Source organism: Tricharina praecox, assembly GCF_024521635.1.
Source record: "Tricharina praecox strain CBS 144465 chromosome Unknown BZA05scaffold_30, whole genome shotgun sequence".
In the NCBI taxonomy this organism is placed as follows: domain Eukaryota; kingdom Fungi; phylum Ascomycota; class Pezizomycetes; order Pezizales; family Pyronemataceae; genus Tricharina; species Tricharina praecox.
The window spans coordinates 409939-434019 of NW_026250432.1; the positions used below are offsets into that span (position 1 = coordinate 409939).

A 24081-nucleotide genomic window follows, 5' to 3' on the forward strand; every position below is an offset into this window, starting at 1 on the left:
CCATGTCCGTGTACATACATTGCCATGATCCGATGTAATTAGATTATCTACTGTAGCTGGTGAATTGACACAGCCGAATGGGCCTCGCCCGGAAGACATCTTGTAGTAGCAAGAGCGGTGGAGGTGGGAATGTACCGGTAGTGTGATATGAAAAAACGAGAGGAATCATAGACCAAAGGCGTTGAGTAATGATCCCATAATTTGGGACAACAAAACACTCCAAGAAAGCCCTCATTCCCGCCTTTCGCCATGTATTTAAGTGCATACATATCATCATTATCCACAGCCCATCATGCTTGAACAACAATCGCTCGGCCACTCAATGTCATCATTGAAACGCCGCCAGTAATAATGCCTCTATTCTGTATTCACACAACTACCGTGCAGCAAACCAATCCTGCTGCACATGCCCCAGTAGTTATCCAAGATGATAATCCCATACATCGAAACAAAAAATTTATCATAGGAAACGAACTCCGAAAACCCGCCACAGAAATCCACCACCCATCCACCCATCAATCAAAAAAGAAAACAAAAGAAAAGAAAAGAAAAAGTATAGTATGCAAACAGTAATTCCATTGAACGCCGTCCCCCTCCCCTCTGCACCCAGCATCTTGAACCAACAAATGGAAAGGGAAAAAAAAAAAGAAAACCCCCCGGAAAAAAATGCTTTCTTGCCCGTCGGTCGAGCCTAAGCAGTGGTAAAGGCCTCTGGCCCAAGCTTGCCGTTCTCCTGTTTCAACTGTTAGAATATATCCTGTGAAATCAAAGACGGTGTGTAAGGTACCTTCGCCCACATGTAAGCGTTCCACCCGTTGGCCAAGTCCCAGTTGGTGTCGGCAAGACACATCTCGGCGTACTCGAGGGTTAGCCCTGTCTTCTCGGCCAGCATCTGGCATTTCTGCCGTTTCTCATCCTCGGTCGGGGCGCTGGGGACGGGCTGGGCGGTGGAGACGGGCTGGGCGGTGGAGACGGGCTGGGCGATGGGGACGGCCTGGACAGGTGGCTGGATGGCCGCCGCCGCTGCCACGGGAACAACAGCAGGCGGAGCATCCGGGACCACCTTCCAAGCCTCGGCGCCTCCATACGCTCTGACCGTCATCATGTCGTTGACGACCTTAACAGCGCCGGATCCGTCGATCCAGAGTAAAAACGTTCTGTCGAAGCTGCGCTTGACGGGTTCTCCAGCTCCCGGATTCAACTCGTCAAATTCGCCGTGGGCCGTCACGAGCATTCCAAGGACACCGGGGGATATTTCCGTGGGAAATGCGTCAAAGCACCATGCAGCCACGTTATTGAGCACGTGCTGGGTGGCTGGGAGGCCAGTCCAACACTCCCGAATCTGGTCAGGACCTTTGTAGATACGGTCCTCGACGGCCGAGGCCTTAGTGATCCGCCTCAAGTTGCGCGACTTGGGAAGGTAGGCAGGCCAATGCTGGGCGACGTCCGCAATCTCCTGGACCCGAGGAGCCGAGGTGTTGACCGAAATCGAAAACTGCGAATCTGCGGTGTAAAACTTCGCAAGGATTCCATCCTTGTTGTTGTCGATCTGCGTGTAAAAACTATCACTAAGATCAGCATGCGATACTGAGGGGTCCAGGTACGGGGGCAACCAACTCGGACAGGAAAGGCATCACAATCCCATGCTCATCGAACATGAGGTTTTCCTTTACTGGCATCGGTAAGGACTCGTCCGAACCGTCGGCAGGTCGTTCGACGGCGATGTTGTCAAGCATGACAAGCTTTGGATAACGACGGATCATTTCCTCTCTGTAGTTTGGCAGGCTGGCAACAGGATTTCCGGTAAATATCAACTGTTGCAAGTGTCTGAATCGGGTCCTCCACCCATCCAAGGACTTCAGGTCCTCAATGTCGTTGCCTTCCATGCTCAAGTTCTTCAGATCCGGGAACGTGATGCTGAGAGTGGTGACGGGACTGATGAGCTTGAGCGCGTTGTGCGCCAAAGAAACCGAGTGGACGAGGTCGCGTTTTTGCTGCGGGGAGTCGAACTTCTTCTCGGCCACGGCCATGAGAGCTGGGAACATCTTGCTCGTCGTACTGTTGAGCTGAAAGAACCCGTTCTGCTGGAGGAGAGGATCTTCGGCGAGCTTCGAAAGATCCAGCAACTTCATCTCCGGGTTGTACCTATTGCGAAGAACCTCCTCAAGAATCTTGATGGTTTCGACCGTGCTACTGCTCTGTGGCGTGGCATCCTCCATGGCAGTGTTGAACATGTCGTTCATCACATCAGCCGTGATCTTAATGTTCACTCCAGCAAACTTGGCCTTGTCCCAGTCGAGTACGGACTGCAAGTCCGATGCGGGTACATAGATGATCAGGAACTCTCCCTGCTTCTGGGTCTATCACAAAAAACGAGTCACCTTAGCATTGCCCGAAATCCTCCACCTCACCATCGCCCCTAGACACCCCTCCGCCCACCCCTTCCCTCGAGTACCAGAGGGCCCTGTGCCCACCGACTCCGACGACGGAAGATGTCGAATTGCAGCGCGAGAGATGTGACTGTCTGATATGCCCCATGCATCAAAAGGATCGCAGGGATTAATCGTAATCTCGTGGTGGAGCATATCGTGGGCGCCTCTCTTCCGTCTCTCGATCGTAGCCCTCACTCCGACATACAGCTGTACACGCGGGGTACGTGGATGAAGGAGGGGGGATCCACAACCTATCAAGTAAAGCAAAAGGCAATGATCGAGCGGGGTCTCACCTTTCTGAACCTCATGTTCGTCTTTCTCTCAAGAAATCGAACGCATTCTTCAGCGCTTCCCTTGCTTTGCTTCCATCCTTCCACCCGCACACCCATCAGGGGTCCAGTACGAGACTGCTGACCGCCCCTCCTCGAACCGCTCGCACCAGGACCGCCTCTGTTTCTCGTTCCGACAGGATTCCTCGAGCCCCGACCTCCTCTGCCCGCACCACTCCCGCTTCCGCTTCCCGCGCGATCTCGATCGGCAGCTGGGCCTCTAGGAGCGTCGTTGATGTTAACCGAACGACCTCCGCGTCTCGAGCCACGACCACCCCTGCCACCTCCAGCTCCTCCTCGAGCGCCTCCGGCGGCGTCCATGTCAAGATCGCCGTCCCGGTCAACACGAGCACGGCCACCACCGCTGCTCCGTTTCTGAATGCCACCGCTGCTGACCCGCGAGGAAAGAGAAGTAGACATTTCGAGTGTGATAGTATCGTTATCGCCCGGTGATGCGTGTGTATGGTTTTTTTGTGTTATTTGATATTGTTTATGCTGTGCACGAACCAAATCAGTTACGTTCTGCCGTCGTGATTGAGTAGTCACTGGTGGGGGTGGTGGTGGGGCTGTGGTGACTCTCGGAGTGGTGATTCATCATCGCGGCAATTTCCGAACCGGACTAGCACATCACCACCACCGCCAACAACCACGCGCGATCGCGAGGCGCGACACGGCTAGAGAGACGAGAAGAAACAGTAGAAGAAGGTGCGCAACATACCAATAGTGATGAGCGCGTCGCTCTGGAAGTATCAACCTCGGTAAGGGATGTGTGACGTCGCTCACCCCGGGGTGATGTGTGATATGCGTGAGAAGAGCAAAGAGCTGTGATCTCGGTTGGGGGGTTCTTATTTTTGGTGGAGAAGGTAGCTTGATAGGAGGAGAGAGAATAGCAGGCGCGGGAGGAGGTGTGGACAGTGGATGCGGTTGTGGTGAGAAGTAGCAGTTGTCGCGTGTTCTCTCAGGGAGTTTGGTGATGGTTGGTGGGTTGAAGAGAAGAAGAAGGAGGCGATGCAGTAGAAGGGTTGCTCACATGAGGCTCAACTGCAGCACTAACCGTAACAATACACTAGTGCTGCGGCTCAGCCTTGCCAAGCAATAGACAACCACAAGGCCAGCTTGACACTTGAATGACAGTTTCAGAACAGAAGAGAAGAGCTGATTGACTCTCAACGCACTGGTTCCAACTTTGTGTCGCTCAACTTGACCGGGCTCGATTAGGCCGTCTGGCGAGTGACACTCTATGACTCCGCCTTGCTGTTGCCCTGCTACCTTTTCGATAGTAGCGACACGGAGGTATATAACATATCTTTCCACTGAAAATTGTCTCGTTACCATCCCGAGCTCATTATAATATTTTTGTAGTGCTGAAAGCCGTGGCCTTGCGGATACACATTCCGCTTGACGAAAGTGAGCTCGAGATTACCGGTATATGCCTGATGAGCTCTTAGGAATGGAATAGGACTTCTCGTAACAGACCGTTCAGTACAGTAGCAAAAAGTAGGGTACGATTGATACGGGGTGAATACCGCAGTCATTTGAATACCGCAGAACTACCAGCTTTTACTTAGAAACCTGGTAGTTCTTCGGTATTCAAATGACTACGGTATTCACCCCGTATCAATCGCACCCTACTTTTTGCTACTGTAAGTAAATACTTCCTACTGATCGGCAACCCGAGACACAACGAGCTATAGTAGATTAGTTGAGTCACTTTCGTTATATATATGAAAAGAACAAGCGGCTCATACGGCCAGATGTGATATTTGAAAGCGGGTATAGCCACGTCGTATTTCTCGCCATTCACACAGAATGCTCGACTACATACAAGCAGAGAAACAACTCTACAAGATACAAGAAAGCCAGGTCCGATAATTGCTAGCGCTCACCGCTGATCACTCATACTACCTGTCTCTACACGTGTTGATATTATGCGTCTTATTGCATGTTCCGGTGTCACTACTCCTTTTCTCTGTCCTCTATCCTTTTGCATCGTCACATACAGCCTTCATGGTCTTCGTGGCTTCTTAGCATTGCCCCTAACTCTTTGAGCCCCCAGCCCGGATCCGGCGACTGCTATCGTCGCATCCTCTGTCTGAGGCCCGGCTTCATCTCGTTGTTTACACGAGCTCGTTTCCCTTTATAAGCAGTCTCCTTTCTACTATAATCTTTCTCGTATCATTACTTCAATCAAGTCAAGTTTTTCTCTCAGTTTCAACAACACGCCATCTTATACGAGCTGTTCGACATACTGCGCGGCACCACTCGTCTCGGGAAATTTAAATTGAACGAGCTGCATGAACGCGGTGAAGTGCGGCACCCGGAAGCGAGCGGGCAACGCCGGGGTTGTCATTTCTGAAAGAAATCTCTCCAGGAGTTCCGGATGGAATGGGCCATGGTAACTCCGTTGTAGGGACGATCAATGAGGGCCCCGTTGACGGGGGAATGAACACCCGCACTGAGCATGTCCATCAGTCGCCAGAAACAGCATTTTTTTCTCGGGGTGGAAGAAGGAAGAAACACAAAAGATTGACTTCAGATACTAACAAACGAATAAACTGCGCATGATGGCCCACCAGCTTATCAGCAGATGTTTCCGCGGTTCCATGAGGGTCAATATGCATGTGCAGCTTACACTTTCCGAACCGGCAGGCCGAAATCCGGGAACGAACCAACGATTCCCTCGTTCACCAAGTCGGAAGGAAATAGCCTGCCAATATATCACGGAAGTCGTAGAACACCATCACGGAAACATCGCGAGCTGCCGGCTGCAACTGTTGTGACGTTTGTTCACTTCGCTAGGATGTGACAAGCGAAGCCGTGACTCAGCACGCGGATCCAAGCAAGCAGCAAGCTCCTTCGTTCGGTTAGCTACCTGGTACCGATCAGTGATCACCACACCATGGAGCGAAATCTCTGGAACGTCAACTGAGAATAATCACGGTACGTTACAGCCCCGAACCCTTCCGAATCCCAAGTCAAGAGAATTTCAGGGTGTGGCTAACCGGTGGTTCATCCCACCGCGAATAGATACTGCCCTTTCCCGGCGCAAAGAGTGCTGCCCCCCCCCCCCCCCCCCCCCCCCTCACCCAACATCACAGGCAACAGCTGTATGCTGTCCTCAGCCCTCAGCCTGCCGGTACGATCGCATCAAGCCCAATAAGACCCTGCCTGCGACTGCCTTCTGACTGCTTTCCGATTGGTATTGATTTGTTGGACGTATTGAAGGCGCATTAAGGTATCCACCCTTCCAGCCGGCTGCCCAAACCCCGAGAACGAGCTACTGATCTCTTCTTGTTCCGGTGCGTTTTCGACTCTATGAACACCGCCCATGTATCGTATGGTGCACGATACCTGGGAGATACGTGATTACTGTGGCGGAGTAAGGATGGGACTGCGTGGAGGGATATGATCTATACCGCAGCCGTTCCACGGACCAGGATTGTGACTCGTACATATCGGAGATGATACGGTACAACAGCAGGTTAGTAGTACCGTAATCCACCACACACCCGGGAGAGCCAGCAGTTGCAGCAACAGCGCTGTTAGAAATTGGCCTGGTAAGTAGCGTAAGGCATTGGTAGCCGCGCAGCCTGTGCGAGCAAACCCAGCTTCCTCTCCAATATCCATCACCATGGAATGAACACCTGATCGGAGCATGGATCAGCGAGGGTGTTTCTACCGTGGAAACAACACGGACGCCGGGCCCAGCTGGTTTCACGACTGCGGGAGTGCTGGCGACAGAACCATCATCCACCGAAGAAGAAGCGGGCGTGCCCGCGAAAAACGATCGTTCTAATCATCTATGTAGCAGCAACACAACACCAACTTCGTGCAGCACATCCGGCCATTCCCGTGGGTACCGTAATCCGCAAACGTCGAGCAGACCAAACTTTGAAAACGTCGAGCAGCTCATGAGTCATAACCACCTTGGTAGGTACATACATCGAATCATGCAGCCTCCGCGCTCTATACCGGCCCGTTTTGATCCAAAGACAACGACGAAACTGTCCCTGATTCTAGGGCCCACAGCCAGAGTAGGTATAGTACTGCGCAGCTCCAAGCACGCTCGCTCGCTGAGCGTGCGTGCTTCTGCCCATTGGCTGCAGGTAGGATGAGAGATCCTCGCCGGTGCGGTGGACATGAGGAGCACTGCACGCCGGTGTCGTGGTGGAGTTGGCGTAGCAGGTGGATGCGGAGGATGAGGAGGAGAAGAAGAAGAAGGAAACAGAAAGTATCTATCGGCAGTCAAAGTATCCGACACCCCAACTAAGATTTCAGCATTCAGCGGCAACCCGCGACTATACTATAGTAGTGATCGGTGACGACCAAGACGCACAGCCCATCACTCATCAAATGACAACTACCTACGAAAGGTGCAGGAGGGGTTCACCTGCCCGTAATAATTTTCCCTCGCGATCCCACTACGGATAACAGGCCTGTCCGGATCGGAGCGAGCGAGCGGTACGCGTAGGCACGCGTTCTTGGGAAACGCACATCCGAATATGACCAGCGGACGCGAGCGGGGAGCCATCTAGGTATAGGTACCACTCTGTTGTGTGTATATTACCGTGGATTATGCCTACTTTGTAGCATTTCCGATGCGGCTGACCGCGTTATCATACCTACACAAGTACCAACTTCTCTCTGCCCCTCCAGTAACTATCCGTAGTAATCCTCCTCGGCCGAAATCCGAGCCGAAAGCGCGCGCAGTAGATTACCGTACCTGTAACCTATCGCGCGCGAAATCCCTCTTGAGATCCCCAATCCATCGGTGATCCATCCATCCACGGTACCTAGTCTGTTCATGTAGCCTGTACATAGGTAGAGTATGATGCTGTAGGCCGCCAGCAAGTGAGACGGGCCTAAACTTCATGCCGCTTTCTGGGCCGGTTGGTAGGCTTCGTGGCGGCGGAATATTATTTCTTCAGCTTTTTCTTTTTTTTTTCTTTTCGTTTTTTTCTTTTTTTTTTCTTTTCGTTTTTTTCTTTGCAGATTTGCGGATTTGCGGATTTGCTGAATTTTCCGAGATCTCGCTGTAATTACCCAGATTTGAGACAGATTTTCTTTCTTTCAGCTGGTTGTTTGAATACTGTGCAGTAGATAAGTACCAGGTAGGTAGACACAGCCTGCTGATAACGTCCGGCCCGCCTATGGGAGATAGATGCGTGTATCTCGCGGCACAGAGCTTGGGTATGCTACGATGGCAGTGGTTGAGTACTGTAGAGAAATGGATAGCGGAACACCTATCCTCCACCGGTGAACAATCCACCTGTATCGGTTCGTCGCTAGAACCGCAATAGCGAGCTTGAGCTGGCTAGTTCACTTCCATCGTTTTGACTTCACTTTACCTGACTTCACTTTCCTACATACCCTATAGTACCTACAGTCTACTACGAAGCGTCGGCACCCACAGCATCGAGTAAGATCAAAGGTAAGATGCGCCCCTGCATTCATGCAAGCATGCATGATGTCTCACTCGCGAGTCTCCAATATCTACTACCTGTGAGACACCAGTACTGCGTGGAAGATTCTCCGACGTCCAGTGATCTGATCTAGATTGCTCTGGCTTGCTTTAATGGCATTTGATTTCGAATTTTCACGGGGGTTTCAGTAGGCTGTAGCGTAGGCGGGCTGGTGGGCTGGTGGGCTGGTGGGCTGCCAGCAGTCGGAAGTCGGAACTACACTGTACATACGGTGTATTGTACATTGTATTGTGTAAACGCGTTTCGTTACTACCGCTGACTACCTATAGCAGAGTAACTACAGTATTGCGTCCTGCTATTCCACTACGGTAGGCCATCCATCCATCCACATCGAAAGCGGCCACGCAAGATGGTGGAGGAAGGAAAGGAAACATCCACAGCCCATCCGCCCCCACTGCCTCCCTCGTTCACTCACCAAAAACCAAAAACCAAGCACCAAACAACCGACCTCAACACCCGAACGCCTCGCCTCGCAAATTCGCAATCGCAACAGCGCATAATCCCCGGAATAGAACCCCCGCCACCCCGGCTTGACGTACTCTATTCCGCCGCCCGCATGCGCATACATACGGTGCGGCAACACGAATCGGCAACACGAATCGGCACCGTACCTACCGCACCATACCGTACGGTGCCGTGCGGTACGGTGCCAATCACGGCATCGAGCTGGCGCAACCATGGGAATCATGGGAATCACTCGTGCACCTGCTCGTGCTCGTGCGCGTGCTCGTGCGGGACGGCATTCGCTTACTGGAACGAGTGCGACCCTCCGTCTTTCTGCTCGAGCCAGGATGCTGGGTATGATGAGTAAACAAACTCCCGTCTTTCCACTCCGCGCCCGCGGACTGCAATAGGTAGATGCTACCGGTAGTAATGCCGTCCTGCAAGTGATGCCGCCACGCCGCCACCGCCATCCGGCCATTGCGCCATCGTTCGTTCGGCCTGAAGGTCCGAAGGACTGCATCCGTCCTATGTGCCGTACCTGTTCCCAGCTTGCTAGACGATCAGAACCGGGGCAACGGCGGCGATCCTCCACGATCTTCCACCACTGAGTCTTTGACAGCTGTCTACTCCACTTACTCTACGGTATATACCCAGCCACAGATCAGCACCTTTTCTTCACTTCTCTCCGTCGTTTCGGCGGGCGGCGCCGGCGGCGGTGGTGGCGGGTGCTTCAATCGGCGCTCGCTACCCAGATCCCGGCAAGCGCCTACCTTCTCTAGGCTCTAGACTAACTTGCATCGCACTCCCCGAAACGAAGAGGGGTGGCGCCGTGGCGGTACTGGCGACTGGCGGCGGGGTGGAAACACACCACGTTCCGAGCAAGCATGCGACAAGTTAGTGCAGTGAACGGCATTGACATCGGCACTGTGGCGTTGTGGTGTTGGATGGCGCTGAGCGCTGCATGATGATGTTGATGATGATGCGAAGCAGCAGTGGGGAGGAGTGGGGCAAGTCTCGTGCGATTGGGTCACGACTCTATACACTGCAGATCCAATTGCCAGATACACTTGCCATGGCAATGGCAGTGGCAGTGGCAGTTGCAGTGGCAGTTGCAGTGGCAGTTGCAGTGGCAGTTACAGTTGCACACTCAGTTGCGGTTGCAGTTCAATGCAGTCGCAAAAATAGCAGTCATCTCTCCTCCTCCTCCTCCCCCAGTCCCGAATCCCGACTCCCCATTCGCTCTCGCTTCCGTGGGGGGGAAAACGCGGGGTGGGGGGAGCGCTCAGCAGGGCAATCACCGCGATCTCGGTGGCCATTTCCCCTTCCCCTCTCGAAGCGAAATTCATGCTGGCGACGTGTTTTTCGGTGGCGTCGAAACGTCAAGGGCGAATCACTGCGCGCTGTACGCACGATGCTCCGTATCACGACGAGACGAGAGTTGAGACGCGACGCGGTTCATGGTTCATGGTGGGCTATTCTTGGGCTTGGAGTGTGGCGGGTGCGTGGACTTGGATGTGGGACGGTGAAACGGTGAGGTGAAACGGTGAGGCGAATCGGCGAGTGCTTGTGTATGGTGGACACTGGAGTCTCGACAGGACAGGACAGGACAGGACAGAACGGGAGAGAACGGGAGAGAACGGAGACGATCGGTTGCGCGTCCCGAGTGGAAGTTAGTGCATCTCCATACTGCGTCAAGTAACCAACCAAGAAGTATCCACAGGAAGTACCTTCTCTACTTACTCCAGCCCGCCATTGGTATGTCCCGCCCGCCGCATCGAGAGGGTGGACAGTGGACACAGACATCGTCAGTTTGGCGACAACTAATTGGCGGCGGCGGCGGCGGCGGCGGACGTAACTACATCCTACATATGCGTGCCCACTGCCCACTGCCCACCAAGTGGTTGGGGAATCGTGTGTATGTGTGTGTGAATGTACTCACATATGTAGAGTATGTAGAGTATGCAGTCAGCGCTGCGGCCGTGGCAACCTCCTCATGTATATACTGCTACTCTAGCCAGTAGTACCTATGGAAGTGCTTGCTTCCCATGCAGAGTATGCAGAGGTACCTGTGTGAGAACCATACATACACCGCGACGTCGGGTGCATACATAACACACATCGTGAATTTTCTTTTTCCATTTCCATCACCATCACCGCCCCTCCATTCTCCATCCCATCCAGCGCACCCATACCACTCTACATATATCCGCGATCGGTTAGAGCAGGGGTAGTTCGTATGATGGGGGGGATTGCCGACCGATCCTTCCCCTTCCCTTCTTCGCGTTGGGGGAGGGAACGGAAGTACAATCCGCGATTGAGAGCCGGTGTCCGCGCTATCCATCATACCTAGCAGTAGAGTACGGGTGGAGATGCTTCTCTCTCCCCATCCCTCGAAAACGTGGGTGCGCGCGCGAAAGAAGTCTCTGCTCGTCTCGTCAATCTCAATCTCCTTTCGCGCGTGCCTGGACCGGGACCTGGACCGGGACTGAACCGGGACTGAACCGAAGCGACTCGATTCCGTGTAGGTGGAGGAGCTCTACCCCTGATTCGGGTGTGCACTGCCGGATACTCTACCCTCACACGTGGGGTGAAGAGAGGGATACATAGAGAAGAAGAGGGGGATAGAGAGAGGGGGGGGATAGAGAGAGGGGGGGGATAGAGAGAGGAGGGGGGGGATAGAGAGAGGGGGGGGATAGAGAGGGAGAGGGAGAGGGACACACAGAGAGTGAGAGAGCGCGCACTCTGATTCTTCCTTCTCGCCTTCTCTTCTCTCTTCTCTCTTCTCTTCCCTCTCCTCGTCTCGTCCCTGCCGCGATGTGTGCGGTGTGTGAGTGGGTCCAGCTGTGTGCGCCGATCTGTGACATCCGAGAAGCGGTGCAGATTACATACATTCTCTATATAGTCATATTGGTCCCGTTGTATTGAGGGGCCGCGGATGGATGATTGGGTACTGGGAGCTGCGGATTGGGAACTGGGAGCTGGGGACTGGGGATTGGGAGATGAACGAGGGTGATGGTGATGGCGAGGGTGATGGGGGTGATCCCGGTGGCTGATCCCTCGCACCCTCGCACCGCCGTCGCACCCTCGCTCGCACGCACGCACTTGCCGTCATCGCGCGAGCGCGCGAGCTGTGATTCGGTGGCATCCGAGAGTGCGAGTCCGGCCAGCGACGAAAGGCGAGAGAGCAGGACGAAAGACGGAAGGAGAAAGGGGGCGGGGAGAGTTAGGTAGAGTAAGTTTCCGCAAAACAAACAAAAGTTGCGAAGTGGACTGCGGGGGATCCCAGAGTGGAGGAAAAAGAAAGAACAAAAGAAGGAAAGAAAAACGCTGTGCAATACGAGGGAGTGAGTATAGGTACGCCGGACAACCGAGTAGAGTTCTCCACATACCGGTACCGGTAAGTCCCAGAGCTGGGCACGGTAGAGTAGTCGTCGGAACGGAGTATGATTCCAGGTGAGAAGTACCTATGTACTCTACCTCTGGCAGCACCTTGGTCCTTCGTGATCGTCGACTCTCCACACCCCGTATCGATTCTCCACACCCTGTATCGACTCTCCACACCCTGTATCGACTCTCCACACCCTACATACCCACCCCCCGCCACAGTGCAGTGCACCGCCTCACCCGATCGCCACCGCGGCAACTTCCATCCATCAGCCATCGTCGCGTCGGAGCAGAGCAGGCACCAGCAGTCGAATCGAGCACTAACCTCGTAGTGTGCAGCCAGCCAGGCGGACGATTGGCGAAGAGGTTAGCTGGCTCCGTTTCCGTTGCTTCCTTCTGCGCGGAGTCGCGCTGAGCTCCGGACTTTTTCGTGCGTGCGTGCCTGCCTGTCGGCGTGGGACTGGGCCGTCTACGGTAGGTATGATGTGCTTGGAGCGACCTATAGGCTACGATAGGTACTCGGAGTACCTATGATGATGTACTTGCCCCGTCTACTAGTACACCTATAGCACTGTATCCACTATCCTCTAGCTACCGACATGCCTGGCGGTGGGTCCGTCGAGATCTTGGTATGATACTCTAGTTAGGCATGTACTCTAGTTACTTACGTCCGGAGATGCCACATCAATCGACCAACGCACGCTGTCGTCGTCGTCGTCGGCGCTGGCCAGCCCACGGGGGGGACTATGCTACGGAGGGCAGAAGTGCGATGAGATGTATCCTCGCTTTTCCCCGACCGCGACCGTGGCGGCGATGAAGACGGCGATGGTGTTTGTCGTTGTCGCAGTTGTTGCTGTTGTTGTCGCATGCAACTGCAATGCTGCGCCGCCGCGTTTACCGGTGTTTCGAACGGATGACGAGCTGGGGTATAAGGGCGGGAGAGTACGGGGAGTACACGGAGAACGAGGAAAGTCCGGCGACACGGAGAACGAGGAAAGTCCGGCGGCACGGAGAACGAGGAAAGTCCGGCGACACGGAGAGTACGAGAGCACGGGGAGCACGAATATGTGGATGCTTCACCGACGTGCCCGTACCACTGCCTGGAGTATATCATGCACTCATTCGCCTAGGCATCCCCCAAGCACCCATTGCCTCCCGTCTACCCAGGTACTCGGTGTTTGCATGGTACACGAGTACTCTACCTACTCGCCGTCCGTGTGCAGAGTACTCGTGTTGTGGGCCGCCTTCGATCTCATCATCGTCCTCCCCGAGACCGTGTTTCTCTCCAACCCCATCTACGTCGTCCCCCCAGGTTCCAACAGCAGGGGCGACATCGTGGTTCGCGTCATTGCAGCACCATGTAAGAATCTAGATAGTTACTCGGGCTAGAGTGGCCCCCAGCACGATGCTCACTTACCTGGTTAGCCGGCCTTGGCCGTGGGCTGAGACAGCATTGTCTAGCACGCTGTTCAGTTGGAATCGGAAAGAGGAAAGCAAAGGAGCGAAAGACAAGACAGGACAAAGACAAATGCAAAGACAAAGAAAAGAGAAAGGAAGGAAAAGGAAAAAGAAAACAAAAGCAAAAGGAACGAACGCGCCCACGAAATCCGAACGAGCGAGCTGGCTGGCGAACGCGCGCGGGATGCACTTTGCCCTTCACTTTGGGCCGGTGGCTTGCTGGGGATGAGGCCGAAAGGGACGGCTCTCCCCCCAACCAGCGCGGGATTGGCTGCAAGTGGTTGGCGGAGAGGGGGGAGGACGTGGAGGACCGCATTGCTTGCGCTGTCTTTGGTGATGGGTTGCATCTGCATGGACCGACTCGACTGATCCTGCGGGCCTGGCACCGTGGCTGGCCTCTGGCATTGGCTGTGTCGCCGGAGGAGTTGGTGAAGAAGGTGCGTATAACCACTATAGGACTGCTGAGGGCGCGGCATCCGAATCCCTTCGTCGTGTCTGCCCGCCTGCCGCCTGAACTGCCCTCACCGCCTCCGTATCGAGTACATACCGTATCGTACATACCGTATCGTACATACCGTATCATACATACCGTTCATACCGACACACTCGAGATCTGTGCCGTGTCTCTCTGTCTCTGATTGATATCGAGCCAAGCCCGCCCGCCTCAACTGAACCCGTCGAGACTGCCCTCCTCCCTCCCTCCATCCATCCCTCCCTCCCTGTCTATCGCAAAAATATCGTCCAGTGCTCACCTCGACACTGATAATCTCCACCCGCTCCGCCCCCCCCCCCGCCCCCGCCTAGTTAGATCAGAGTAACCGCTTCTTACCTCCTGTTGTTATTGTTGTTGGTGTTGTTGGCTGCTAGCGGCTCTCGTCTGTCTTGCCTTTATCTCTCGCACGTCCCTCTTGCCAACTCGATTCCGTGGCGCTGTCTGTCGGCTCGGTAGTAGAAGAAGACCCTCGCCCGCCTTCAAGAAGTCCTGCTTCTTCCGCTTCGTCGAGTCTTCCTCAGGTTCGCGCAAGTACGGTCTTCTTTCTTTGTAGCTCGACTGCACCGACCATCACTACTCGCACCGTTACACAGCACCACTATCCCTCCCTCGCTCAACGACAACCCAGCCCGCAGCTACCATCCCACCTCCACCACTGCAACCACTACAACCACTACAACCACTGCAACCACTGCCACTACTCACTACCACTATCAATTCCCATTGCATCCATCGCCAACCCTCGTTTTCGCCATCTCAATCGCCGCCTGCTGATCATCGCCTCGCTATCAATTCTCCTCACACACACCGGACATTCGCTACACTGCTCCAGCTTACCTCGCCCCACTACCCCCCGTCTCACTCGACCGAAATAACCCGCAATTTCGCTCCCAGCAATCAATACAAAACACCCTCTTGAAAGTATAAAATCTCCCGTCCCCGTCCCCGTCCCCGTCCCCGACCGCATCAGCCGATTCTAGGGAAGGAAGAGACGACGACCGGTTCGACACCCCCAACTCTATCAACAATTCAGTTTCTCAAGAAGATTAAGCTCCGTTGCAGTCAGGCTATCCGGCTTCATTGGGCCGAGAAAGCTGCCGCAAAAGGAGCCGTATCCACCACAATGCCTTCCTTCTTCGCCGCCGGAGACGGGGGAAACACCACCATGACCGCTACCACCCCCGCCATCGAGACCGCCAACCCCAGCAAGGGCCGCTTCAGCCTCTTCAAGAAGAAGAGCAAGACCGCCGAGCCCGCCCCGCTGCAGCTCCCCCCCTCGCTGCCCCCTCTGCAGCAAGTGGCTCCCCTGACACCTCCGCCGGCCGAGGAAGCACCGGTACCGGCCCCGACCCCGAAGCCGAAAAATGTCACCAAGAAATCATCCACCGACATCGACGACGAGCTTAGAAGGCACTTGCAGCGTGAAGGGTATGCGTTTCTGGCCTTTTCCGATCCGGCCAAGGCCGCCGCGCACTCCAACGAGTCGCCGGCCGAGCCCGCCGCCGGCGGAGTGAAGGACGTGGTGGACCCGGCCGAGAGCAGTCGGAGCCATGGAACCCTGTTGAAGGATGCGGTGGATCTGATGGAGAAGAAGAAGAGTCTGGAAACAACACGCCCGACGCTCAGGAGCTTGACTCCCCCCGCGAACACCGTTGTTCCTCAGTCGGCACCGCCGCAGGTGGCGAAGGCTCCGGTCGTTTTGGCTGCACCGCAGCCGAATGTGTTGAAGGCTCCTGCTGCTGCTGCTGCTCGGGTGGAGAATGTCTTTCCGAAACGGGTGGAAAGTGTTGCGGGTGCTGCAGGTGCTGCATTCACTCAGGTTCCTGCGGCTCCCGGTCCAAGTATATCCGGCGTTGGTGGTGGACTGCGAACGACTGCGTCGAGGATGGCGGAGAAGAGGCCATCGTCATCACGACCACCGATGCCGCAGCAACAGCAACCTTCGGAAGGGAGCATCATGGACAGGAAGATTGTCAGGAAGTCCTCGGATCAGAGCAACAAGGATAGCGGAAAGGACGTGGATAGCCATAGGAGTGCGGGTCCCAGTCAGAGGCCGTCTCCGGTATACCCAGTGGAGCCTCCGATTGGTGCTACAGCCCAAAGGAGTGCGGGTCCGAGCCGAAGATCATCGCCGGTATACCCGGAGGAGCCATCGGTCAGTGCTACAGCACGAAAGATGGTGACCGAGTCGCCGGCAATGGCACGATTCGCCCAGGAGGCGTCGATGCAGGATGTGGACCCACGGATACACAAGAACCGGAGGTCCGGCAGCCATGCCGATCAGCGACAGTCGAGACACGGCCCGACACCGGAGCAGATGCGATATTCGACTTCGGGTCCGAGCCGCGAGTACAACCAGGATCAGCAGTATGCGCCACGGCCTTCGCGCAACAGCAGGCAGGGATATCAGCTGTCGATGAACCCCGAGACCCGGACCCAGACCCCCGCCATGAGCGACGAGGAGAGACGGCAATCGGACACCAGCGCCGACGAGAGCCCGCGGCGGAACCTTCCGATCCCCGTGATGCTGTCGCCGGGTGACTACACGAGCACCCTGAACCGGCTCCAGCTGAACTGTGAGATTGCGCACCGCCAAACCGTCATATCGTCGAACCTGCATCATCGCATCATCTGCATGGTCTGTCGGACCGACGCGTCCAGCGAACGATGGTCCTGCTCGTACTGCGCGCTGCGATTCTGTTCGAGGTGCAAATCGGAATTCTCGGCCGGAACAGCCTTCGACGAAGTCCTGAAGAAGGCAGCGAGTGAGGATTGGCGGTCACAGCCGGCTCCCCCAATCACGCCGGCTCGTGGCCCGGGAAAGAACATCGCCTGGGAGCTGGCGTGCGTGCTGGAAGCCGGAGGCCGATTGGCCGGATACGGATACGGAATGCGGCAACCCCCAGACGGCCGACGACCACCGCCTCCGATGCGAAGGCGTTCGCCGGTTCACAACAGCGGCGGAGAGCGCTCGCCAGTCCATCGCAGCGGCAAGTCTTCGCCGGAACAGCGGGTCCGGTCGAGCAGCAACCAGCCGCCGAGCCCGACCTACTCCGTGGACCGCGTCAAGACGTCGTCGAGAAGCAGCAGCAGCCACCGCTACGCCGAAGGCGCTGTCTCCCCCGACTCGTCGTTCGAGGATGCGGCGGCGGGTTACAATAGGGACAGGAAGAGACGCTCGGCGAGTAGGGCCGTCAAGGATGGGAGGAACTCGGGCCGCTGCTCGCCCGGTCTTACTAATGGCACCGCGGCGGAGCAGAGGAGGGCGTTGTTGGGGGTGGGACTATATTGAGCGGGGAATTCTTATGGACGCTAAGATGGGAGGGCGGGAGGGGAGGGCGGGCTGTCGGCGTATGTCTCGAGTGTCAATATCTTTAACTCGATAGGCGTGGATTCACCGCCTGGATGACCGATCGTGAGGAAGGAAGGGATGGAGGAGGAGGAGGAATGGGGACCATCATTTCGAGCTTTTTCTTTTGTCTTTTGTCGATTTCTGCTTTCAGCGCGGACTGGAAATGGGTTTTACGAAGTTGGATGGACGACCGAACTGACCTGACCTGACCTGGCCTGGTTATTACACCTTTTTTCTTTTTTCTCTTTTTCTTTTTCGTTTGTCGTTTCGGTTTTTTCCTTTGTTCACTGAGAAGTTTTACGACCTGGAAGCACACGCGAGGATTTTTCTTTTCTTTCTGTTGGGTTGAGTTGGGTTGGAGTTTTCTTTTCTTTCGATTCTTCTGCAGTTAGGAGGAAGGCAGTTGTGAGGAAGGTACTTACCTACGTGTTGTAATGGTGTGGGATGGGAGGATGGGAGGATACTGTGGGATGGGTGGATACTGTGGGATGGGGGGATACTGTGAGTACATAGAGTGGGCGCGTGAGCGGGATGCGATTAGAAGTGGGGTGAAGTGAAGGGTACCTATGAAAGCTGCTGGGGTGGCGACGGCTGAGAAATGTCGCTATGGCGATGGACTAGCAACGGACGGAAGGAATTGAAGTGAATTGAATTGAGATTCAGTGATTCAGTGATTGAATTTGATTCATACGTGCGAGAATATGTGACTGAAGAATTGGTGGACGGATGGACGGAGATTGAGTTTGGAGAGGGTTGACTATTCCGTACCTATCCGACAGTCGACTCTTTCCAATTGAGACAGCACTGTATAGGCAGTAGGAACATGAATGTCTCGTCTCCTCCGACTCCCGACTCCCGAGTCATCCTTTGAGTCATCCTCCGAGTCATCTGGGATTCTGGGATTCTGGGATTCTGGGATTCTGGGAGATGATGGTGTCTTTCTTTGTTTTTTGTTTTTTTGTTTGTTTTCATTTTCTGTTTCATCATACCGTAATGCATGTCACCTACCTATCCAGATCATGGCATAGGTACATGGCATACATTGCATACAACACATGGAATAGTACAGTCCGTGTCTTGACTCGCGTCCACCAACGATGACTCGCGTCCACCAACGATGACTCGCGTCCACCAACGATGACTCGCGCGCGTCACGGCCTGGTGCTGCTTTTCCTGCTGCTGCTGCTTTTACTCGCCCCAAGTTCATTAATTGCGTGCAGCCCATCTACGTAGAGTAGACTATGTACGGCTATAAGTAGACATTTGAGATGGTGCGCACACACCGGACACATCGGACACTGGACGTTGTTGGTAGATGCGAGTGATACGGCGTGATACAACGTGAGTACTTCACAAGCGATCACTAGCACTGGGCACTGTCCACCGTGCTTGGAAAGTATTTATCGAAGCGGTATCAAACAGGAGTACATCAATATTCATTGTTTCTCCACGGACTGCACTGGGGAAGCTCAATTGCGTTTCACATTCCCTCGATTACTCAATCCCCCTCCCCCCCCCCCCCCCCCCCCCCCCCCTTCTCCCCCCTTACCCCGTCCCCTGCCCCGGTGCGGATAGCCTTAGATCACCCAGTAAAATCACCCAGCCTTAGATCACCCAGTAAACTATACCCAGATCACCTCCCCGCAAGCTTGCGGTCGAGAGAGAGAGGGAGAGATACATCTTCTTTTTATTTCCCATGCAGCCTAAGTATCTAGACTATGGCGAACCGTCGCACTCCTTTTCCTGCCCGCCCTGACCAGTCGAGGTGAAAGCCCCGGTACCGACCAGTCCGATGCGCGATGCGGCGCCCCCCATCCGCCTCGGGCCGATACAAGCAAACCGTAGATTGACCGGTATGGGCCTATATGCACGCTCCTCCTGCTGCCCCCTCGCCTCGCTCCCCCGTCTCGTCTTCCGCTCCAAGAAACCATCAGGTTATCACCGTGTATCCTCATCTCCTGGGTATTTCCTCGCCCCAGCCCCAGCTGCAGACACAGTACCCTGCTAGGTAGGGTAGGCACTCTTGCTCTGCCCCGGATGCGCTGCTTGCCTCCTCGTCCAGGTCTAGTGGAGCTTTCCTGAATCCTCGCCACATCCGTCGTTCCTAGAAAGTAGAAACTCCAGGATTACCTCGCTGCACCGCCCGTCGGCGAACAACTCCGCTATCGACCCGACCACCTCTCTTTCTTTCTCTCCGTCTCCTTCCCGAGTCCCGACCTTTTCCCATGCCCACAAGGCTTTCTGTTGCCTTCTCCACCGTGAGCAGGTTTTGAATAGGTGCTATAATGTGCGGTCGAAAGTGTTCGTGCGTTGTCCTGGCCGATCGAGTGATGTGATGTGATGTGATGTGATGCGATGCGATGTGATGTGATGTGATGTGATGTGATGCGATGCGATGCGATGTGATGTGATGCGTACCTAGTGCTAACTGGATGGGATGGGTTAGGCTAATTTTCAGTTCTCCAGTGATGAAGCGCTGGAAAGGAGTCGGCGGCGGAGAGGGTCCAGACTCTGGAGCACGTTCGGTCGCAGCTGGGGGGGGGGGGGGGGGTGTTTAAATTCTAGTGAATGGGTACGTTACAATAAGACGAATGGAAACCAGCTGGATGTTCTCCCTGATGCTGTAGAGTATCTTGCGGTCAGATGCGAATTGCACTTTCTACATCACTTGGAAGTTAGACGTTGGTCCCACGTGGGTAGCTTCAAGGGGTGCGTATGTATGTGCACTTCAAAGAAATGCAATTCTGCACATTCTTCAACCTCCAATTCCCCAGTTACGAGTCTATGACCAATGGAATCTCCTAGGTACCTCACACAAAAACAAAAAATGCCAACTAACCAAGCAAGTACTTGGGTGGGTATACGCAACAGAGAGCATGAACGCAAGAAACTCCCCCCGCCCAAACTCCAAACTCCCATGCACCCCCGCCCAACATAGCTCTATGTATCCCCGAGTTCCCGACACCCAGCCACGCAGTGGCAACCTGCAAGTGCACATCACATCCCCTCACCTCCCGGAGATATCCACGGAGACGGTAATCGTCTTCGCAATGACGCCCATATGCAATTCCTCGGCACTGCTCTTCCCGCCGCCGCCGCCGCCAACCAGCTGATCCTCGGAAACATACACATTCTCGCTATACGCGATGGCAAAGCAGCCCATGTTCTGCCGATCCGGGTCGTAGGCGAAGCTGAGGAAGTCGTAGGGGTCGACGCTGCGCATGCCTGCGGCCGTGGGCTGCGCGTTCGCATCGCTGGTCACCCGGTGCGGACGCGAGATCCACGCCGTGAGAGCTGGGATCGAGGCGGTGATGATGCCTAGGCATTGCTCGGTTTGGTCCAGGAGCGCGATGGGGAGGATGTTCCCTGGCTGGATGTTAGTGCGGATCCAGAGGGGGGGGGGGGGGGGGGGGGGGGGACGGGGCAGGTCCTCAGTGCTGGGTGTGCTCACAGGAGACGTCCATGGTTAGCAGCAGCTTCGGTAAGAGCCCCACTCTGACAACGGCGACTATACACGCTCTACACAGCATCCCGTTAGTCAACCAGTTGGACATCATCTATCCACACGATCAAGACCGTTGGCCCGGCACTCACAGCAGCCCCAACGCAAACAGCACGGCGAGCCCAGCCCGCTGCTTCGTCGGAATCCTAAGATCCCACACCATCTTCATGGGCAGACAGAGCACGCCGATGTCGCAGGCCACGGTGACCATTCTGAGCGCCGTGTACAGCGTCATGGTCTGTCTGAACGTTGGACATCCGTGCGCGCGCAGCTCGAACGTCCACCATGCCTTCACCGGCGAGCACACGAATGCGAAGGCGAATATGCTCGCGAGCGCGAATAGGATCTGGAATACTAGGAAGTACATGACGATCTTCTGCAGCTGGGTGCGGTTGCCGAAGAGGCGCCGGTAGAAGAGGAGGATCGAGACCTGGGGGAGGGGGGTGTCAGTTGGAATGGTATGATATATATGTACATACATACATCACAACCGGCGATAGTGGTATGTATGTACGAAGACAAGACAAGACAATGTGGAGATGACCTTGATCCAGACCACCCCGAAGGAATAGATCATGGGTAAGATGTACGTGAACTGTCGGCGATCTCGTCAGTTCAGCAAAACGACGAAGAAGACTTAAAATGGGTGCACCCTCACTTTCAGCAGCGCGATGGCCTGGTCCACATTCAAGTCGTAAAAGTGCTTCCCGATGCCCGCATGCCTCACACCGTAGCAGTTCAAGGCCGTGCCGCCCACGACCACGAGCATGGCCGCCCCGACCATCACATCATCGCCGCCAATGCCGCCAGCCACGAAGCACCTCGTCCAGAATCTCGTCAACACCACGAGCAGCGTTATGCTAGCCAACAGCAGGTTCACCACGAACAGGACTTGTCCGTTGTCCGGATGTACGTAGTCGGCGGCTTCAGCCTGCGGTGGGACCACCCCGTCGAGGGAGATATGGTTGACGTCCGCTATCGCCCTGAGGGCCTGTAGGATCTCTACACGAGTCGACATCGGATCCTTTGCGGGTGGTTGTTTTATTTTGATTCCGTCGCTGCGAAGTCGGGACTGCACCGGGAGTAGGTGGTGTGTGCGGTATCAGATTCGGATTTCAATCAAGATGATCATGAAAGACAGGCGGCCGGGAGAATGATATGTAAACCACTGTTGTTCCCTCCCCCACACCCCATGGTACTTTGTATCTGTGCCGTATGCATGGGAGGCGAAGAGGGCGGAGAAGTGAAAAGGTCCTGAGCGCGGTATATACGGTTCCAACGATGGGGCGTCAGTCATACCCCCTGCATGGAGGTCATATAGAGTAGTACATACGTCCTGAATCCTTCTCGTCCTACCTTCGTTTGGACGAGCAGCAAGGCTTTCCCATCCCATCCCATCCGCACGGACGACGGGCGAGTGATGCGTGTCTTGGTGCCGGGAAAGCGAAGCCATGGATCTTGTTGGCTTTTGGCTGACCGTCGCCGGCGGACTGTATGTATGGCATGTACCTGGGTACTTGTGTATGCGAAACTACGGAACCAGACAGCCAGGCAAACCATACATCCGCCTACGCGCACGACGACCGGTGAAGACCACGAGTTTGGACGGGGGGGGGGGGCTAAATCGGATAGGCCTGTGCAAGGTCTGTACCTAGGTGGTTGTGGGTCTGGTTCTTGCTTGCAGAGACGGACGTGTATTACATATACAGAAGTAAATACCATCCCATCTTTATCTTTGGTCTTCGCGATGGTGTCTGCGGACTGTGGGGCAGTATTTTTGCGCCCATCGGGGCCGGATGCCGTAGTCTACTCTAGACTTGGACCGACTCACACACCCAAGTAAGCACTGCGTTCTTCAGGTTCGGTGTGCGGTAGATTTATCGCTCTCGCCAACTATGGTAACTAAGCGGCTGCACGGCGCACTGCTGCCTGCTGCCGTACATACAGGTACCCATCTTTCGCTAACCAATTGCCGCCGAAAAAAAGGCGCAGCCGGCAACGACGAAGAAACCTCCCTCGCTGAGCGGCGCGAACATGATACCTACCTCGCCGACTTCTGCGAGCGCAAGTCAGATGTGCAGATTTGATATATCTTGTTGTGCCCGGGACCCGGGTGAGCGATTATGTCGCCCGGTAAGTAAGTGCGTTTGCGTGTCTCAAAGTGTGGGTTCGAAGGGCTGAAACATGCACTATGAACTGTCCCCACTGGGGTAACCACAACTGGCTGCTCAGCACTTGGAGAACATCCCGTCCGTCTGCAGTATCTATGTATGTACGGATCCGGGTCCCAGGATGCCTGAAAATCAGGCGATACCTACTCTGAACATATCTACTAGGTAGTAAAGTACCATGGGCTACGGTACCTGCCTCGAGGCCCACAGCCACCGCCAGGAGCGCTTATAAGATGCTGACACTCGGGAGTCGGACAGTATTTTGAAGCGTCGAGTAAGCGGAAACATGTTACATACATACATAGGTACATACGTACGTGTTATTGTTGGGCTGGAAAGATCAATACCTCCTGGTAGCGGTCTCGGCTGTCTGGAATCTGGATCGGAGCGCAGTCACCCAGCTGCCAGACTTCGCCGGCGTCCCGTGCCATGAACACAGACAGGAACGCCATATCTTCGAAGGCTTCGATTCTACACTTCCTGCCATACATACCTACCCCTCCAGGCGCCCGAAACACTTCGTCGCATTATACGTGGCTTCGTGTCCCGCCGTTCGATCGACTGCTATGTGGCCTCCCTCTTCAAACACTCACGAAGAGCCACAACAATTCGCGAGGGAAAACGTCACAAGACCTGCACCAGAGGGATCATGATAATCACTTCATTCTCGCTCTTCTCACCGGCAAATCACCGCCCGTATCGAGGAGGTCGGAATGGGTAATCAAGACTCAATCGACGACCGCGTGTCGCGCATCCGAAAGCAGTCTGATCCTCCAGGCTCCCATCACTCCTTCTGCTTCGCATTCTGACCGCTCTACATATGTACACAGTTACATCGCAGGTCCCGTGCCCCCCATCACACAGACAGACACACCAGATCCGCACGTCTCGGATAAAGTGGGCACATCGATCACCAAATTGTTCGGTTCTCAACCTTAAAATCGGCTGTTATACCTACATACCTCGCCAAATCCCCAGATCATCCCCGCGGGCGGCGGCGGAACGATGCCATCCAGCCGGCGCCACAGTTATT

The 24081-nt window shown here is 55.0% G+C and overlaps 4 protein-coding genes across 4 annotated transcripts; 2 read left to right on the forward strand and 2 right to left on the reverse strand.

Moving 5' to 3' along the window:
• Positions 1 to 632: 632 nt before the first annotated feature.
• Positions 633 to 3505, reverse strand: BZA05DRAFT_174525 (uncharacterized protein). Its single transcript, XM_051479234.1, has 5 exons — positions 3480 to 3505; positions 2726 to 3256; positions 1618 to 2360; positions 788 to 1562; positions 633 to 733 (listed from the first exon to the last, which is right to left on the reverse strand). The coding sequence occupies exons 2-5, from the start codon at positions 3179 to 3181 to the stop codon at positions 692 to 694; spliced, it is 2016 nt and encodes a 671-aa protein (XP_051335987.1). The 5' UTR covers positions 3182 to 3256; positions 3480 to 3505; the 3' UTR covers positions 633 to 691.
• Positions 3506 to 12671: 9166 nt separating this feature from the next.
• On the forward strand, positions 12672 to 13461 carry BZA05DRAFT_421849 (uncharacterized protein; the record flags this gene model as incomplete). Its single annotated transcript, XM_051485757.1, has 3 exons — positions 12672 to 12701; positions 12733 to 13014; positions 13240 to 13461. 3 exons carry the CDS (start codon positions 12672 to 12674, stop codon positions 13459 to 13461), a joined length of 534 nt encoding a protein of 177 aa, XP_051335988.1.
• Positions 13462 to 15146: 1685 nt separating this feature from the next.
• Positions 15147 to 17315, forward strand: BZA05DRAFT_421850 (uncharacterized protein; the record flags this gene model as incomplete). Its single annotated transcript, XM_051485758.1, has 1 exon — positions 15147 to 17315. The coding sequence occupies one exon, from the start codon at positions 15147 to 15149 to the stop codon at positions 17313 to 17315; it is 2169 nt and encodes a 722-aa protein (XP_051335989.1).
• Positions 17316 to 20382: 3067 nt separating this feature from the next.
• BZA05DRAFT_460937 (uncharacterized protein) lies at positions 20383 to 22090 on the reverse strand (the record flags this gene model as incomplete). The annotated part of the gene is made up of 4 exons (XM_051487670.1): positions 21536 to 22090; positions 20970 to 21307; positions 20827 to 20894; positions 20383 to 20741 (listed from the first exon to the last, which is right to left on the reverse strand). The coding sequence occupies exons 1-4, from the start codon at positions 21893 to 21895 to the stop codon at positions 20383 to 20385; spliced, it is 1125 nt and encodes a 374-aa protein (XP_051335990.1). The 5' UTR covers positions 21896 to 22090.
• Positions 22091 to 24081: the final 1991 nt, after the last annotated feature.